This window comes from Porites lutea, chromosome 5 (genome assembly GCF_958299795.1).
Source record: "Porites lutea chromosome 5, jaPorLute2.1, whole genome shotgun sequence".
NCBI classification, from domain to species: Eukaryota; Metazoa; Cnidaria; class Anthozoa; order Scleractinia; family Poritidae; genus Porites; species Porites lutea.
In genome coordinates, this window is record NC_133205.1 from 22,221,429 (window position 1) to 22,238,200 (window position 16,772).

General features: G+C 42.2%; 2 protein-coding genes across 2 annotated transcripts; one reads left to right on the forward strand and one right to left on the reverse strand.

Moving 5' to 3' along the window:
- Positions 1-8,995: 8,995 nt before the first annotated feature.
- On the reverse strand, positions 8,996-13,890 carry LOC140937357 (uncharacterized). Its single transcript, XM_073386912.1, has 4 exons — positions 13,614-13,890; positions 12,343-12,410; positions 11,440-11,697; positions 8,996-9,824 (listed from the first exon to the last, which is right to left on the reverse strand). Exons 1-4 carry the CDS (start codon positions 13,881-13,883, stop codon positions 9,692-9,694), a joined length of 729 nt encoding a protein of 242 aa, XP_073243013.1. The 5' UTR covers positions 13,884-13,890; the 3' UTR covers positions 8,996-9,691.
- Positions 13,891-14,250: 360 nt separating this feature from the next.
- On the forward strand, positions 14,251-16,392 carry LOC140937466 (UPF0235 protein HY04AAS1_1378-like). Its single transcript, XM_073387034.1, is given in 2 exon segments — positions 14,251-14,586; positions 15,357-16,392. Coding segments are annotated over 2 exon segments (387 nt in total). The 5' UTR covers positions 14,251-14,426; the 3' UTR covers positions 15,584-16,392.
- Positions 16,393-16,772: the final 380 nt, after the last annotated feature.

Consider the following 16,772-nt stretch of genomic DNA (forward strand, 5'->3'; position numbering starts at 1 on the left):
TAGAAGGGGTTACAGGGGGTTACAAGGGGTTACAAGAGGTTAGAAGGGGTTACAGGGGGTTACAAGGGGTTACAAGAAGTTGGAGGGGTTACAAAGGGTTACATGAAGTAACATGGGATTAAAAGGGGTGACAGGGGGTTACAAGGGGTAAGAGGAGGTTACAAAGGGTTACAAAAGGTTACAGAAGGTTACAAGGGGTTACAGAAGGTCGAAAAGGGTTAAAGGTGGCAACAAGGGGTCACAAGAGGGTACAGGGCGTTACAAGGGGTTAAAATAGGTTAGAGGGAGTTACAAGGGGTTACAGAAGGTCGAAAAGGGTTAAAGGTGGCAACAAGGGGTCACAAGAGGGTACAGGGCGTTACAAGGGGTTAAAATAGGTTAGAGGGAGTTACAAGGGGTTACAAGAGGTTACAGGGGGTTACAAGGGGTTACAGAAGGTTACAAGGGGTTACAGGAGGTTATAGAGGGTTCAAGAGGTTACAGGGGATTACAAAGGGGTTACACGAAGTAACGAGATATTACAAGGGGTTACAGGGGGTTACGAGGGGTTACAGGAGGTTACAACGAGTAACAAGGGGTTATAGTGAATCTAAAGGGTTACAGAGGGTTACAAGAAATTACAATGGGTGACAGGGGATTACTGGCGATTAGATAGGGTTACAAGAGGTTACAGCAGGTTACAAGGGGTTACGAGAGGTTACAGGGGGTTACAGGGGGTTACAAGAGGTTACCGGGGGTTACAGGGGGTTACAAGAGGTTCCAGGGGATTACAAGAGGTTACAAGGGGTTACCGGGGGTTACAAGGGGTTACAAAGGGTTACCTGCAGTAAGTTGTTACTGGGGGTTACAAGGGGTTACGAGAGGTTACAGGGGGTTACAAGAAGCTACAAGAGGTTACAGGGGGTTACAAGAGGTTACAAGGGGTTTAAAGGGTATTACCAGGGGTGAAAGAGGTTAAACGGGGTTCCAAGAGGTTACAGAAGGTTACAAGGGGTTACAGGAGGTTACAGGGGGTTAAAAATGGTTATATCAAGTAACAAGGGATTACAAGGGGTTACAGGGAGTTACAAGGGGTTACAGTAGGTTACAAGGGGTTACAGGGGGTTACAAGGGGTTACAAGAGGTTACAGAAGATTACAAGGGGTAACAGAAGGTTACAAGGAGTTACATGAGGTTACAGGGGATTACAGGAGGTTACAGGGGATTACAAGGGGTTAAAGAGGGTTACAAGGGGTTACAAGAGGTTACAGGGGGCTACAAGAGGTGACAAGGGGTTACAGGGGGTTACAAAGGATTACAAGGGGTTACATTAGGTAAAAAAGGATTACAAGGGGTTCAGTGGTGGGTTACAAAAAGTTACGGGGAGTTACAAGGGGTTACAGAAGGTTACAAGAGGTTACAGGGGGTTATAGTGCATCTAAGGGGTTACAGAGGGTTACAAGAGGTTACAAGAGGTGACACGGGATTACTGGCAATCAGAGGGGGGGGGGGTTAAAAAGGGGTTATAGCAGGTTAAAAAAGGTTACGAGAGGTTACAGGGCGTTACAAGGGGTTACAAGAGGTTACTGGGGGTTACAAAAGGTTACAAGAGGTTAGAAGGGGTTACAGGGGGTTACAAAGGGTTACAAGAAGTTGCAGGGGTTACAAAGGGTTACATGAAGTAACAAGGGATTTAAAGGGTTACAAGGGGTTAAAACGGGTAACACGAGGCTACAAGAGGTTACAACAGGTTACACGGGGTTACAAGAGGTTACCGAAGGTCAAAAGGGGTTAAAGGAGGTTACAGGAGGTTACAAGAGGTTACAGGGCGTTACAAGGGGTTACAGGAGGTTACAAGAGGTTACAACAGGTTCCAGGGGATTACAAGGGGTTACAGGGGGTTACAATGGGTTACACGAATTAACGAGGGATTACAAGGGGTTACAGAGGGTGACAAGGGGTTACAGGAGGTTACAACGGGTTACAGGGGGTTATAGTGGATATAAAGGGTTACAGAGGGTTAAAAGAAATTAAAAGGGGTGATAGGGGATTACTAAGGATTAGATGGGGTTACAAGGGGTTACAGAAGGTTACAAGGGCTTACGAGAGGTTACAGAGGGTTACAACGGGTTACAAGAGGTTACAGAAGGTTACAAGGGGTAACAGAAGGTCGAAGGAGTTACAGGAGGTTACAGGGGGTTACAGGAGGTTACGGGGGATTACAAGGGGTTAAAGAGGGTTACAAGGGGTTACAAGAGGTTACAGGGAGTTACAAGAGGTTACAAGAGGTTACAGGTTGTTACAAGGGATTACAAGGGCTTACATTAGGTAAAAAAGGATTACAATGGGTTATGGTGGGTTACAAAAAGTTACGGGGAGTTACAAGGGGTTACAGAAGGTTACAATGGGTTACAGTGGGTTATAGTGCATCTAAGGGGTTACAGAGGGTTACAAGAGGTTACAAGGGGTGACAGGGGATTACTGGCAATCAGAGGAGGTTACAAGGGGTTACAAGAGGTTACAGGGGGCTACAAGAGGTTACAGGGGGTTACAAGGGGTTACAGAACCTTACAAGGGGCTTACAGGAGGTTACAGAGGGTTGCAAGAGGTTACAGGGGATTACAAAGGGGTTACAGGGGGTTACAAGGTGTTACAAGAGGTTACAGGGGGTTACAAAAGGTTACACGAAGTAACGAGATATTACAAGGGGTTACAGGGGGTTACGAGGGGTTACAGGAGGTTACAACGAGTAACAAGGGGTTATAGTGAATCTAAAGGGTTACAGAGGGTTACAAGAAATTACAAGGGGTGACAGGGGATTACTGCCGATTAGATGGGGTTACAAGCGGTTACAGCAGGTTACAAGGGGTTAGGAGAGGTTACAGGGGGTTACAGGGGGTTACAAGAGGGTACCGGGGGCTACAAGGGGTTACAAGAGGTTACAGGGGATTACAAGAGGTTACAAGGGGTTACAAGGGGTTACGAGAGGTTACAGGGGATTACAAGAGGTTACAGGGGGTTACAAGAGGTTACAAGGGGTTACAGGGGATTACAAGGGGTTAAAGAGGTTACACGGGGTTACAAGGGGTTGCAAGAGGTTACAGGGGGTTGCAAGAGGTTACAGGGGGTGACAACGGGTTACAGGAGGTTACAACGGGTTACAAGAGGTTACAGGGGGTTACAAGGGGTTACATGAAATAAGAAGGGATTACAAGAGGTTACAGGGGGTTTCAAGGGGTCACAAGAGGTTACAGGGGGCTACAAGAGGTTACAAGGGGTTACAGAGAAAACAAGGGTTACATGAAGTAACAAAGGATAACAAGGGATTACGAGAAAAAACAAGGGGTTACAGGGGATACAAGGAATTACAGGGCGTTACAAGGAGTAAAAGGAGGTTACAAGGGGTTAAGAGAGGTTAGAGGCGGTTACAAGCGGTTATACGAAGTAACGAGGGATTACAAGGGGTTACAGGAGGTTATAGTGGATCTAAGAGGTTACAAGGGGTGACAGGGGATTACTGGGGATTAGAGGGGGTTACAAGGCCTTACAGCAAGTGACAAGAGGTTAGGAGAGGTTACAAGGGGTTATAAGAGGTTACAGGGGTTTACAACGGGTTACAGAAGGTTATAAGGGGTTACAGGGGGTTATAGTGCATCTAAGGGGTTACACAGGGTTACAAGAGGTTACAAGGGGTGACAGGGGATTAGTGGCAATCAGAGGGGGTTACAAGGGGTTACAGCAGGTTACAAGGGGTTACGAGAGGTTACAGGGGGTTACAAGGGGTTACAAGAGGTTACAGGGGGTTACAAGAGGTTACAAGAGGTTACAAGGGGTTACAGGGGGTTACAAGGGGTTAGAAGAAGTTGCAGGGGTTACAAAGGGTTACATGAAGTAACAAGGAATTAAAAGGGTTACAGGGGGTTACAACGGGTAACAGGAGGTTACAGGAGGTTACAAGAGGTTACAGGGGGTTACAAGGGGTTACAGAAGGTCAAAAGGGCTTTAAGGAGGTTACAGGGGGCTACAAGAGGTTACAGGGCGTTACAAGGGGTTACAGGAGGTGTTAAGGGGTTACAACAGGTTACATGGGGTTACAAGGGGTTAGATGAAGTAACAAGGGATTACAAGGGGTTACAGGGGGTTACAAGGGGTTACAAGAGGTTACAAGGGGTTACACGAAGTAACGAGGGATTACAAGGGGTTACAGAGGGTGACAAGGGGTTACAGGAGGTTACAACGGGTTACTGGGGATTATAGCGGATCTAAAGGGTTACAGAGGGTTGCAAGAAATTACAAGGGGTGACAGGGGATTACTGGGGATTAGATGGGGTTAAAAGGGGTTACAAGGGGTTACGAGAGGTTACAGGCGGTTACAAGGGGTTACAGGAGGTTACAAGGGGTTACATCAAGTAACAAGGGATTACAAGGGGTTACAGGGGGTTACAAGGTCTTACAGGAGGTTACAAAAGATTACAGGGAGTTACAAGGGGTTACAGGAGGTTACAAGGGGTTACATGGGGTACAAGGGGTTACAATAGGTTACGGGGGCTTCAAGGGGTTACAAGGGGTTACATGAAGTAACAAGGGATTACAAGGGGTTACAGGTGGTTACAAGGGCTTACAGGAGGTTACAAGGGGTTACAGGGGGTTACAAGGGGTTACAACAGGTTACACGGGTTAAAAGTGGTTACAAGGGGTTACATGAAGTAACAAGGGATTACAAGGGGTTAAAGTGGGTTACAAGGGGTTACCGGGAGTTACAAGGGGTTACAGGGGGTTACAAGGGGTTACAAGAAGTAACGAGGGATTACAAGGGATTAGAGGGGGTTACAAGGGTTACAGCGGGTTACAAGGCGTTACCGGGATTTATAATGGTTACAGGAGGTTACAAATGGTTACAAGGGCTCCAGGGGGTTACAAGAGATTACAAGGAATTACCAGGGGTGACAGGGGGTTACTGGAGGTTTAGATGGGGTTACAAGGGGTTACAGTTGGTTACAAGAGGTTACAGGAGATTAGAAGGGGTTTCAAGGGCTTACAAAAGATTACAGGGGGTTACAAGGGGTTACAGGGGGTTACACTGGGTTACAAGGGTTTTCAGGGGGTTACAAGGGGTTACAAGAAGTAACGAGGGATTACAAGGGATTACAGAGGGTTACCAGGGGTTGCAGAGGGTTAGAGGAGGTTACAAGGGGCGACAGGGGGTTACTAGAGGTTGGAAGGGATTACAAGGAATAACAGTTGGTTAGAAGGGGTTACACGAGGTTAAGGCGGATACAAGAGGTTAAAAAAAGTGACAGGGGGGTTTTGGAGGTTACAGGGGGCTACAAGGAGTTACAAGGGCTTACAAGGGGTTACAGGGGGTTACGAGGGGTTACAGGGTGTTATGAGGTGTTACCGTTACGGTGCTTTACAAGGGGTTACAGGGGGATACTAGAGGTTACAAGGGGTGACAGGGGTTTACTGGAGGTTACAAGTGGTTACAGGGGGTTTCAAGGGGTTTTAGAAGGTTACAAGGGGTTACAGGGGGCTAAAAGAGATTACTAGGGGTGACAGGAAGTTAGAAGAGGTTACAAGGGATTAGAAGGGTTCACAGTTGGTTACAAGGGGTTATAGTGTTTTACAAGGGCTGCACGGCGTTACAGGAGGTTACAAGGGGGTATAGGGAGTTAGAACGGGTTACACCGGGTTATAAGGAGTTACAAGAGATTACAAGGGGTTACAGGGGGTTACAGAAGGTTACAAGGGGTTGCAAGAGGTTACAAGGGGGTATTGGGGGTTTTAAGGGGTTAGAAGAGGTTACAAGGGATTCCAAGGGGTTACAAAGGGTTACTGGAAGTTACAGGTGGTTAGAAGTAACGAGGGATAACATGGGGTTACGGGGGGTTACAAGTCGTTATCGGGGTTTACAAGCGTTACAGGAGGTTAAAAGGGGTTACAGTGATTACAAGGGGTTACAGGGGTTTATAAGGGGTTACAAGAGGTTGCAAGGGATTACAAGGGGTTATAGGGGCTTACAGGGCGTTACAAGAGGTTACAAGGGGTTAGAAAGGGTTACAGGAGGTTACAAGGAGATACAGTTGGTTACAAGAGGTTACAGTGGTTTTCAAGGGGTTAAACCGGGTTACAAGGGATTACAGGGGGTTACAAGGGGTTATAGTGGTTACAAGGGGTTACAGGGGGGTATAAGGGGCTACAAGAGGGTACAGGGGGTTATAGGGGGCTACAGGAGCTTACAAGGGTTATAGGGGGTTACAAGAAGTTACAAGGGATGACAAGGGGTTACAGGGGGTTAGAAGAGGTTACAAGGGGTGATAGGGGGTTACAAGAGGTTACAAGGTGTTACAAGGGGTTACAGGGGGTACAAGGGGTTACATTTGGTTACAAGGGGTTACAGTGGTTTACAAGGGGTTATAGGAGGGTACAAGAGGTTATAAGGGGTTACAGGGGTTTACAGGGGGATACAATGGGTTACAGGAGGTTACAAGGGGTTACAAGGGGTTACAGGGAGTTACAAGGGGTTACAAGGGGTTACAGGGAGTTACAAGGGGTTACAGGAGGTTAAAAGGGGGTATAGGGGATTACAAGGGGTTACAGGAGGTCACAAGGGGCTAGAGGGGGTTAGAGGGGGTTAGAGGGGGTTGCAAGGGGTTACAGGGTTAGGGTTAGGTTAGGGTTACAAGGGTAGGTTAGGGTTATAAGGGGTTACAGGTGGTTAGAAGGGGTTACTGTGGGTTACTGTGGGTTACGGGGGGTTACAAGTGATTACAAGGTTTGACAGGGGGTTACTGGAGGTTTACAGGGGGTTACAAGGGGTTAGAGGAGGTTTCAAGGGGTTACAGGGGGTTACAAGGGGTTACAGGGAGTAAAAGGAGGTTACAAGTGGTTACAACGGATGACAAGGGGTGACAGGGGGTTACAAGAGGTTACAGGGGGTTACCTGTAAGTGGTTACAGGAGAATACAGGGGTTAGAGAAGGTGACAAGAGGCTAGAAGATCCCTATTAACTGATTTTTTGCTGTAAGTATAAATTATATTAAGTCTTATAACCATCAATATGACACCAGCCCCGGGATACAGACACACCAGTCATGATCTCGTAGTGATCTTCCCGACCTGGTCATGCATGTCCTGCCATAAACTACTTCGAAGTCACCTTGTTCGTCACTTTCAGTACCTGAAGCGGTCTCGCACTTTTCTTGTTGTATGTCCTGTATCTTGTTGTTGGCCTGTTTCAATCCCTTTTCAATCTTTGCAATCCATTGCAACAGACGACGGGAAACGATATCAACGCCAAAATATAGTCTTGTTGAATAACAAAGGCAAGGAACTGGCAAAAATTGTTCACTATAACGAGGTTTCGTTATATCGAGGTACGTTTCAATACTTTTTGCTATTACTGGGGTAAAGAAAATCGTTCGTTATACCGGGGTTCCACTGTATTTAGTATAATTAATAGAATGTCATTTAACTGTTAACTTGTCATTTCTCAATTAACTACTAATTTTTTGGCCAATCATAAGTTAACTACTGTTTTTTGGCCAAATATCAGTTAACTGCTAACCCCATTGGCTCCCTCAACTAAAAGACGAAGAACTTTGCAGCAGATATAGTTTCGACCGAGAGTCAATCAAATATCTAGTAGAAATCCTACAAGACGATCTCCAAAGGCAGACGAGAAGAAACCATGTTATTTCGCCAATTTTTCGCGCCTTTTTTTTGAGATGCAGGTCGTCGAAAAAACTCATTAAGCCGGTTTTTTAGCACTTACCTGGGATTAGTTAATCGCGGGATAATTTCACTCTCAGGAACAACTTTTTAACCCACGATTAGTTATCGGGGAACAAGAAATTTTGTCGTGGATTAACTGCTAATCCGAGGATAGATTAATCGGCTTTTCAAAAACCGCGGCCAGGAAATCACTGAGGCGGCTGATCTAAGCACTTTTGCTGAAATTTTATCTACTGCCGTGACTTTAGAAAACGATAAAGAACTGAGATGATTATCATTCGGATAGTTAATTCTTTCAGCACGTGTCGGGCCAATGTAAGTAAACTATTCGTTAAACTTTTTTGCAATATAATGCGAGGATGAAACTATGTGGTTTTCTAACTTAAATTTACTAATAGTATCAAGCTGTTGATCATTTCGCCCGAGAATGTTATTGATGATTCTCCATGCTTGCTGTGGATCGCCACATTCATTGTCAAGTTGATTAGCTATACGCTTTAGACGGCCTCGCTCCTTCATTTGTTTAATAGTTAACACTTTCTTCCCGGAAGAGCACTTACTTGCCCGTGCTGATTCCTGTCCCTTTTACCGCTTGTGACGTCATCAGTTTTTACGGTCAATGACAGCTTTGTGCTAACTGGTGGAGGCTGAAGAGATCTTTCAAACCATACCAGAATGACCACCATTTCAAGGGCGCCGGAGAAAAAGGCAATAAAACGAATATGGCCTTAGATCCTAATAATCTGCTACACAGCCGATTTTAGTGTCGTCACGCAACGCTTCTCCCCACAAACGGCTGCTGATAATAGATCCACATTCCTTTTGTGGGGAGGAGCGTCGTGTGACGACACTCAAAACGGCTGTGTAGCAGACTAAGATCCTAAAAGCTTTCCCAGAAACGTTTTCCTCCAAAATGAAGCCTACTAAATGCCCAGCAAAAAAAAAAAAAAGACAATGACAGACTGAAATGAGGCAAGAAAAGAGAAAGAGGAGGGGAAGAGAGAAAGCGAAAAGTAAAAGTCAAGAGTGCTTTGTCACTTTTAAACCCAAAAACTTGAAATTTTGTTTTTTGCGCTTGCCCGAACTTCGCAAGCTGGCATTTTGCATCTGGATCAGAAGGCCGCAAAGTGTACGACCTGTAAACGGTTTCGTGGAAAGGTTTAGTTCTTTTTAACGAGACAGTGACGAGAAAACCGCTAAACTAGCATCAAACGCTTTTTTCGGCAAAATTTCCGGAGGCGAATGGGTTAATCTATGAGTTTAGCAGTACAATAAACCTTAGGTTTTTAACCAATCAGAACTCGCGTACTATCTTAGTTATTTTATAAAGTGCAAAATACAAGTATACAGTACTATGTTTTCTCAGTCAAATTATCATGTGTAGTTGTTGAGTCTGTTCATAGGCAGATAACCATCGGTATTAGTGACTGTAACTCCCTCTGGCTGCACAATTTGTTAACTAGTAGCCTGCCTTGCAGACAGTCAAAATTCTGATGATTTCTCCTCCTTGTATTCTAGGTCTCAAGTGATGACAAGTTCGGCTACAATGCAGGCTAACTAAATTTAGTTTTGAGAAACAGTCTCTGCTTATGTCAAACATGTGGTTCAAATTTGTTAAAAATAGATTAAACATAATACGAGAGTTAAGTTGACTTTAGGATATATACTTTGAGGAGTAAAAAATAAATAATATGGAAAATACATGTCTTGACTTTTTTGTATGTTCAATCTGTAAATAAAATCTAACCTGCAGATTATTGCAGACTTACCATAATGGGTCTTTTATATTTGATGCACAGAATGCTAACATTGACACCTAACTAAACCTGTTTCGATTTTGTATCTGATGGGTACCTCGCACTATGCACTACAGGTATATGTGACAATATGATAAATATGGGAGCCTCGTTGCTTGCTAAAATGGTGTCATCAACCAAGAAAGAGCTTTTCAAGGCTGTTCAGATGCTATCTCTTTTTGCTGCTAATCATCTGAATGATAAGATGATTCACTTTCAGTTGTAGTAGTATTATCTTCTGAATCACTGAATTGTTGAGAACGTAATGCAACAATCCTTTTCCTTGATTCTGCTTGGGCTTTTTTCCTTGGACTTTTCCTGACAAAGAAGGAAAAACGCCGTTAGACCCCCATCATAATGAAAATAGAAAAAAGCTTGCGTCTTAAAATTCAGTTTTGAAAGATGATGTTCCCCTGGAAATACATCTCCTGGGACTTTTCCTGACAAAGAAGCAAAACAGTCCTTTAATAGACCCCCATCATAATGAAAATAGAAAAAAACCGGCTTCTTAAAATCTAGTTTTAAAAGATGATGTTCCCCTGGACATACACCTCTTGCCTGGTTGTCCTGTATAAGGTCTAGTGTTGTGATTGTAGTGCCATGTGCTCCTAGTGATTTTTAGCTTTGTGTATAACTGTGCAAAAGAAAAGGGAGTGGGTTTTGTGCTAATTATTTCTACAAGCAGTGACAAGAGACTAGAAAGATTTGACTAGGATACGGTGGGGGCCTCCATTTTCTACATACATGCATGCACTTGTAGAGGTTGGGTAAGCATCATTGATGATTAACCAAGTACTACCCCACTACATTGTACAAAGGAGATGAGATAGTGGGTAACATATATTTTTACCTACATGACAAACAGGGTTTTGGGACACAGTGAAACATGTCTTAGTTTGTCTCCTGAATAGTGATAACGGCTGTCACTAACATTTTGAGATGAAATCCATCAGGAAATTGAGTATTTTTAATTTTCAATGGACAAAAACCTTGTACTACAACATTTTAAGCCATAATATTATTGCATTCTTTTTTACACTTTTCAAGGGCTATAGATGTTTTTAGTTATCTAAAATAACACCAAAGACAATTTCTTATGGGAGCCCGAGAAAATAAATTTCACATTTCACAGGAATCGCGAAAACACAGGTACACGTTATGCGTAAGATTTCAAATTTGAAGCTTTTGAAGTTTCTTTTCTCGGGCTCCCATAAGAACCTTTTCTTTGGAGTTGTTTCACATTAAAGTAATTACATTTATAGCCCTCGAAAAGTGTCAATAGTCCAGTTTTGAGTTTGCTATGACCGCTAAATTAAAGAAGTGAAAAATTCCAAAGAGCAAAAGACCTGTTTATTGCTCTGTCTATTGTATATATTCAAATTTCAAACACTTACTTGCCGGAATTTCTGAATATGTTACTTTAAGTCGAGCCTAACCCTGTATGAAAGTGTCATTAATGTTTGTATTCAGCAGTAATTTTTAATTCGAAAGTGGTCTATTAAAAAACAATGCAATATACTTCAAATTATTCTGGTACAAGGTTTGTTGTCCTCTGAAAATTAAAACTACTCAATTTCCTAATGGATTCCACCTTAATGTTTTAGGTTAACACAACTAGTAACAGGGGAGCTAAACAGCTAGAAATTTCTCTTTACAGTTCTAATTTTTAGCCAGGGGTGATCACGCATGTTCATAGTAGCCAGGGGAAATTCCTTAGCCCTAGCTAGTTATTTCCGTTAAATAGAGCTTGTAGAAACATGGATCATATATCAACAAAACACTTTTTGGGGACCAAAGTTTGCATCTCCTAAATTAAAGAGGCCCCTTTATAAAGAATAAGGAGGTTCCTAATTGTTATCCCCTTTAATTGTGCTCTTCCATTGACTCAAAATAGCTCTTTTTCTTCCTTTTTTTTCAGCCAACAGATCTATACCTTATGCGCCATGTTACATCTTCATTTCCAGATGATTCATATGAGCTAAATGATGATTCATAATCAAAGGAGCTGTCTGACAGTTCACTAGTTGGCACTGGTGAGTCACTGTCTCTTTCTGATGATGATGATGATGATGATGATGATGATGAAGTGACATAACTAGAGGCCATGCCAGATTCTTTTTCTGAGGAGCTTTCCTCATCATAAGTTTCTTTCACTGATATATCATCATAGACTTGTTTGTTGATTAAGACTCTAAGGAAAGAAACAACCATGTACTGATGTGAGTTCATATTAATTTAAAAATGCATGATCATTGTCTTTCTGTTCTTGCTTATCTGCTGCACAAGATTTCTGCTTTAATCTTAGTGGTACAAAATTTGAAATTTAGTCATCACTCCTTATGAGTTTTATAGGGGACAGAAAGTATTTGGGAAGTAGAGATTGACGTTGTACGTTGTACATACATTGTCTATTTACATTTCATCTATAATGCAAGCTAGTTACACTTGGCTAAGAGTCCCCCTGTACTCAAGTTTGCTTAATGAACTAACTAAGAAATGTATGAATAATTCAAAAGCTGTGTTTGCATTTCCTGACATATCTACAATATTCAGTACAGCCTTGAAATTTGATAGGCAAAGTCACTGTTTTGCCAGTATTCTAGCCTAAATTGCAGGGACATTTCTTGGATGAGCAAAAGCTGCTTGCTTATGCTTGTAATCATGTGGCTGCCATCTTTGATTTAATCACCCAGTAAGGTTGGGGAGAGTAGGAATATCAACCCTAGGTATGCGCTGGGAGCTTGCTACTCCCCCCTCAGCTTTAAATAGCTTTAACTAGGTAGACAGTTTCCCAGAAACCTAAATTGATTGATGAAATTTCACTTGAATAAAGTACCTTAGTTCTCTTCTTTTACCGAGAGCTTGCTCCTTGTTTATCCCTTCCTTCACAGCAGCTCTTCTTCTCTAAAACAAAGCGTTCCTGATATTGGTAAAGGGGCTGTGTCACGGCAGTCCAGTTCATTTTGTTTAATTTTGCCAATTAGTCGCCCTCAATCGCGATGGAACTTAAAGTAAGTAAAGAAATTACGAGTAAACGACAACATCAGAGATTTGAGACAAACAAATATGTCTCCTGAGCATTATTTTTGAAGTTGCAAGCAGCAGGGACCAACTTTGAAAAACTGTTAGGCTGAACAGTTTTCAAAAACCCTATAAATTTCAATCCGTTTCAGTCCTTTTCAGTTTTGCCCATCTGTGGCATCTGTTGTTTCTGTTACGTTATTTTAACCTTCCTTTAAAGTTTTAAGCGGTTATTTTTATGTTTCTCTTAATTTAACGGGCATTTTGTAATTTCCTAATTTGGCTGAATTTCATGACACAGCCCCTTTAATGGCTTGCACATTTTCAAATGAGTTTGAGTTTAATCTTCCCTTTGTTCTACAGATGGTGTCGCCTGCTAAAACAGCCATTTTCTCCTTGCTCTTTGCCTTGAGGAGGAACATCTGCCACTTAGTGACAGAAATTCCTCAATGATGACATAAAATCTGTCTGGAATCCAGTCATAAGCGCTGAATGGACGACGGAGTAGTTACATTGCTTTCGCTACTGTTTACGAATGACAGACAGAAGACAAAAGGCCACAAAGGTCAAATGTAAATGCGATGACTCAATAACAAGACAGTCAATATTTGTGGAATAAATTCTTCTTTCGAAGAAGCATTTGAGTTTTGCTGGAGCTCATTCGCAGATTAACACAACACTTTACCAAAATCGACCAGGAGAAACTTAAAATTGAACAAATTTGCTTTTGGAACCCCACGACTACCAGATATATTATGTAATCATTTGGAGAAACGGCTGTTTTTTTTTTTGCAGGCTACTGATGGTGATGAGTCGAAAACCAGGAGGAAAAAAACTAAAACGGGTTTCGTCTTATCTTCTAACAATGTACTATATATGTACTTTTAAGTAAATAAATAGCACATTGATACATTGATGTTAAAAAACTAAACAGCTGACTAAAATTAAAGGAATCGAATGGTCAATCCAAACTGCTACAAAATTGGGCTTGAGCTCATATTCACTTGAAACTAATTGACGATCAGTCGCGACTACTCGCCTTTTTTAAACGCAATATAATTTTTATGAGTTAATTGCAAAACTAACCTTTGTTTTAGTTGTTTCCCCATCTTCATCCTCACTTACACTGTCTATTATTTTTCTTCGTTTTCGCGTCGTGCGCGCAACAGCTGTATCGCTCCTTTCTCCCAATTTCATTCTTGAGGTACTACCGTCCTCTTCGTTCCCTACGGTGGAGGAAGTAGCTTTGCGTGAACGATTGAGGCGTTCACCAGATAGTCTATTCGGTGAAATTTCTCCGAGGGTGCTTATTTTACTAGAACGGGTTGTAACTCGTTTATTGTTTACACCCGCCATGTTTGAAATTTACAAGAAGCGATCTCATTCCCAGTCCTAGGGCTCACATTGTCTGTCCTCTTGATATCTTTTAGCGGAGAGGGGTCTAGAGGATGGATCATTTAAACTTTGCCTCTTTTTATGAACTGTATCTTTCTTCAAGTGTTTGATGAATCTGATATATTTTTAAATCCCTTGAACTGATCAAGGTCAACTGTAACCAAAAAATATGCATATAATTGCATATACCAACCAGACGCAAATTACTCTGCCCACCCCTCCGTTTAAATGTTTTCTTCGTTATCGTAGTATTTGTGTCATATATGATGAGCAAAGTGTACCAGCTCTACTCATTGGAAGGGAATCCGCTGACCTTTTCAGCTGCAAATGTGGAGATTTTCTAGTCAGGTTGTGGCTCTTAATTTTCTGATTAAGTCCGGTTGCAGAAGATGTCAATGTGGTTCTTTTGCATTTATTTTCCAAAGCTGGACATATATTATTCCAGCATATAATCTAAGACTGCAAAAACTGGTATCTTTGAGTCCCAGCAACAGCAATGAAAGAATGTCCAAGAAGGGTAAAGTCACGCGAGCTAAAAATTGGGGCAAAGATTCATCAGTTCCAGGCGAAGAAGAAACTGCTTCGGTTATTTCATTGTCAAAGGATGGACGGATCTGTGTGAAGATATTAGCAAAACCTGGAGCAAAGCAAAGCAATATTACAGGTTGAACAGTGATGTGTTGAGCCATCTTAAAATAGAAACTCTCCTTTCATATCCCGCATGCATTTATTAAGCTGTATATAAGCTTAATGGAAGGCTGCTAAATGTTTTGATGAATTCATGTGATGCGTAAAAACATGCACTAGGATTAGCTCAATCAGATAGTAGGACATTGCATGTTCACTCACGTAACGTTGTGTGTATTGCTGTATAGTAGCAGGTCAACATCAGCTTTCAAGCAGGGCTGTCAACTCCCCACGACTTCCAATATTGAGATTTAATAGGGAAGGGATGAAAGATGACGTCATAACACAGGCACATAACATCATTTGTAAAGAAAACACAACGCGCAAAAGAAGTTGTTTGCATTCCAACATTTGACCTGCCGACTGGCTGCCTTTCCACCAGTCACATTATTGCCTGGATTATGATGGCATAACAGAGTTTATGAGGAAATGTTCGATACTAATTGTACGATAGCTCAAACAATGCAAAATATTTGAAATTTCATAATTTCTGGAAAGGTGAGTCTACGAGAAATGGCAAACTTCGGCAATAATATCATCCGGGCAATTTCAGACTCTAATCTGCAGACCGGGATATACAGTCCAAAATGTGGAGTCTCCTGGATTATCTGAGAGAGTTGACAGCACTGAAATGATAATGATGGTGATAATGATGATGATAGTAATGATGATGACGACGCTGATGAATTTTCTTCTGTTGTGATGTTTTTAGGAAGTATAATAATATCTACTTTATCTCTTTTACAGATATTGCTTCAGATGGTCTTGGTGTCCAGATTTGAGCCCCTGCTAGAGAGGGTAAGGCTAATGAAGAACTGATTCGGTTCTTAGCAGAGGTACTGAATGTTAGGAAAAGAAGCCTCTCTTTGGATAAAGGATCCAAGTCAAGGCAGAAAATTGTCTCAGTTGAATCAACAGAAATCAACATGGAGCAAGTCAGGGAGAGATTATCTCAAAATGTTTTGAAAGAATAAAGATTGATACAGTGTACCATCTTTATGACTATTCAAAGCAGTGATGGTCGAGATTGAACAATGGTACAATGACCAAGCATTCAAGTATGTGAGATCCCGGGTGTGGATAGATTTAAAGCAAAAGGGCATAAGAAAAGCAAAGGAGCACAACTTTGTTGGCCAACAACTCCCAACATTGTTGGATGTTACATGATGTGTCCGTTTGCATACCCTGTTGCATGTTGTTGTGTGTTTTTGGGAGTTGGTGCGCAAAGTTTGAAACCAGTCAAACGTTTAGCCCTGTGCAAACAGACACAACATTGTTGGCAGTTGTTGAGTCCGTTTGCACGTAGCTTAATACTAACTGGCCTGGCACTGATGAATAGCCTGTCAATCATACTAATGAATTATGAATTGGGATGTATAGCTATTCCCATGGACAATGGGGCAAAACCATTTTTGGACCGCCATACTGATCTGTCTGCTGGTTTTCGAGAAAGTTCAGTTAGTGTCTTTTCTTCGGTTTTCTGATGATGGTGTTCACGTGTTTTTATTCTACGTGTAGTATCTATCTACGCTAGGGCGTGGTAACAGGTAAAATATCTGCCCTGCACCACTAGGCCCCAAGGAAGCCCCCTTATGGACGTTTAACTGTACTAAGGTCATGTGAACACAAGTTCGTGTACGTTTGAAATGCACCAAGGCTGTCCACATGGGAAAGGTATTTATCCTTCTAGATTAGCAAACTTATCCACACATGATGTAAGACGGAATTCGTTTGTAGTCGTTCACGTGTGGATGGAAGCAGTTAACGCGTTAAGTTTGTAGGCGCTTTAGAGCGGTTATCACTTGACTGTCGTAAAACCAAAACCAAAGTAAATACACTAGCCAACCAAAGGGCGTAGTAAAACCAAAACCAAAACCAAAACCAATCCCTTTCGACAGTCAAGTGAAAACCGCTCTAAAACTTCAACAAAACCGCGTGCACAAAGCTTTAGTAGGCTGATTTAGCAGAACAGGGACGTCAGTTTACGACGGCGCGCCCAAATTAAACAACTGGTTTGATCAATGGCAGAGCGGCAAATTGGGCACCGGAAGTCGAGTTAAGTCTTTTCCGCCCGCTTTTCCGTCGTCAAATAACGTTCCCGTTCTATTGCTAATTCAGCCTAGTGTCAGGAACAGGGAGCCTTCCCAAGAGTTTAAGTTGCCA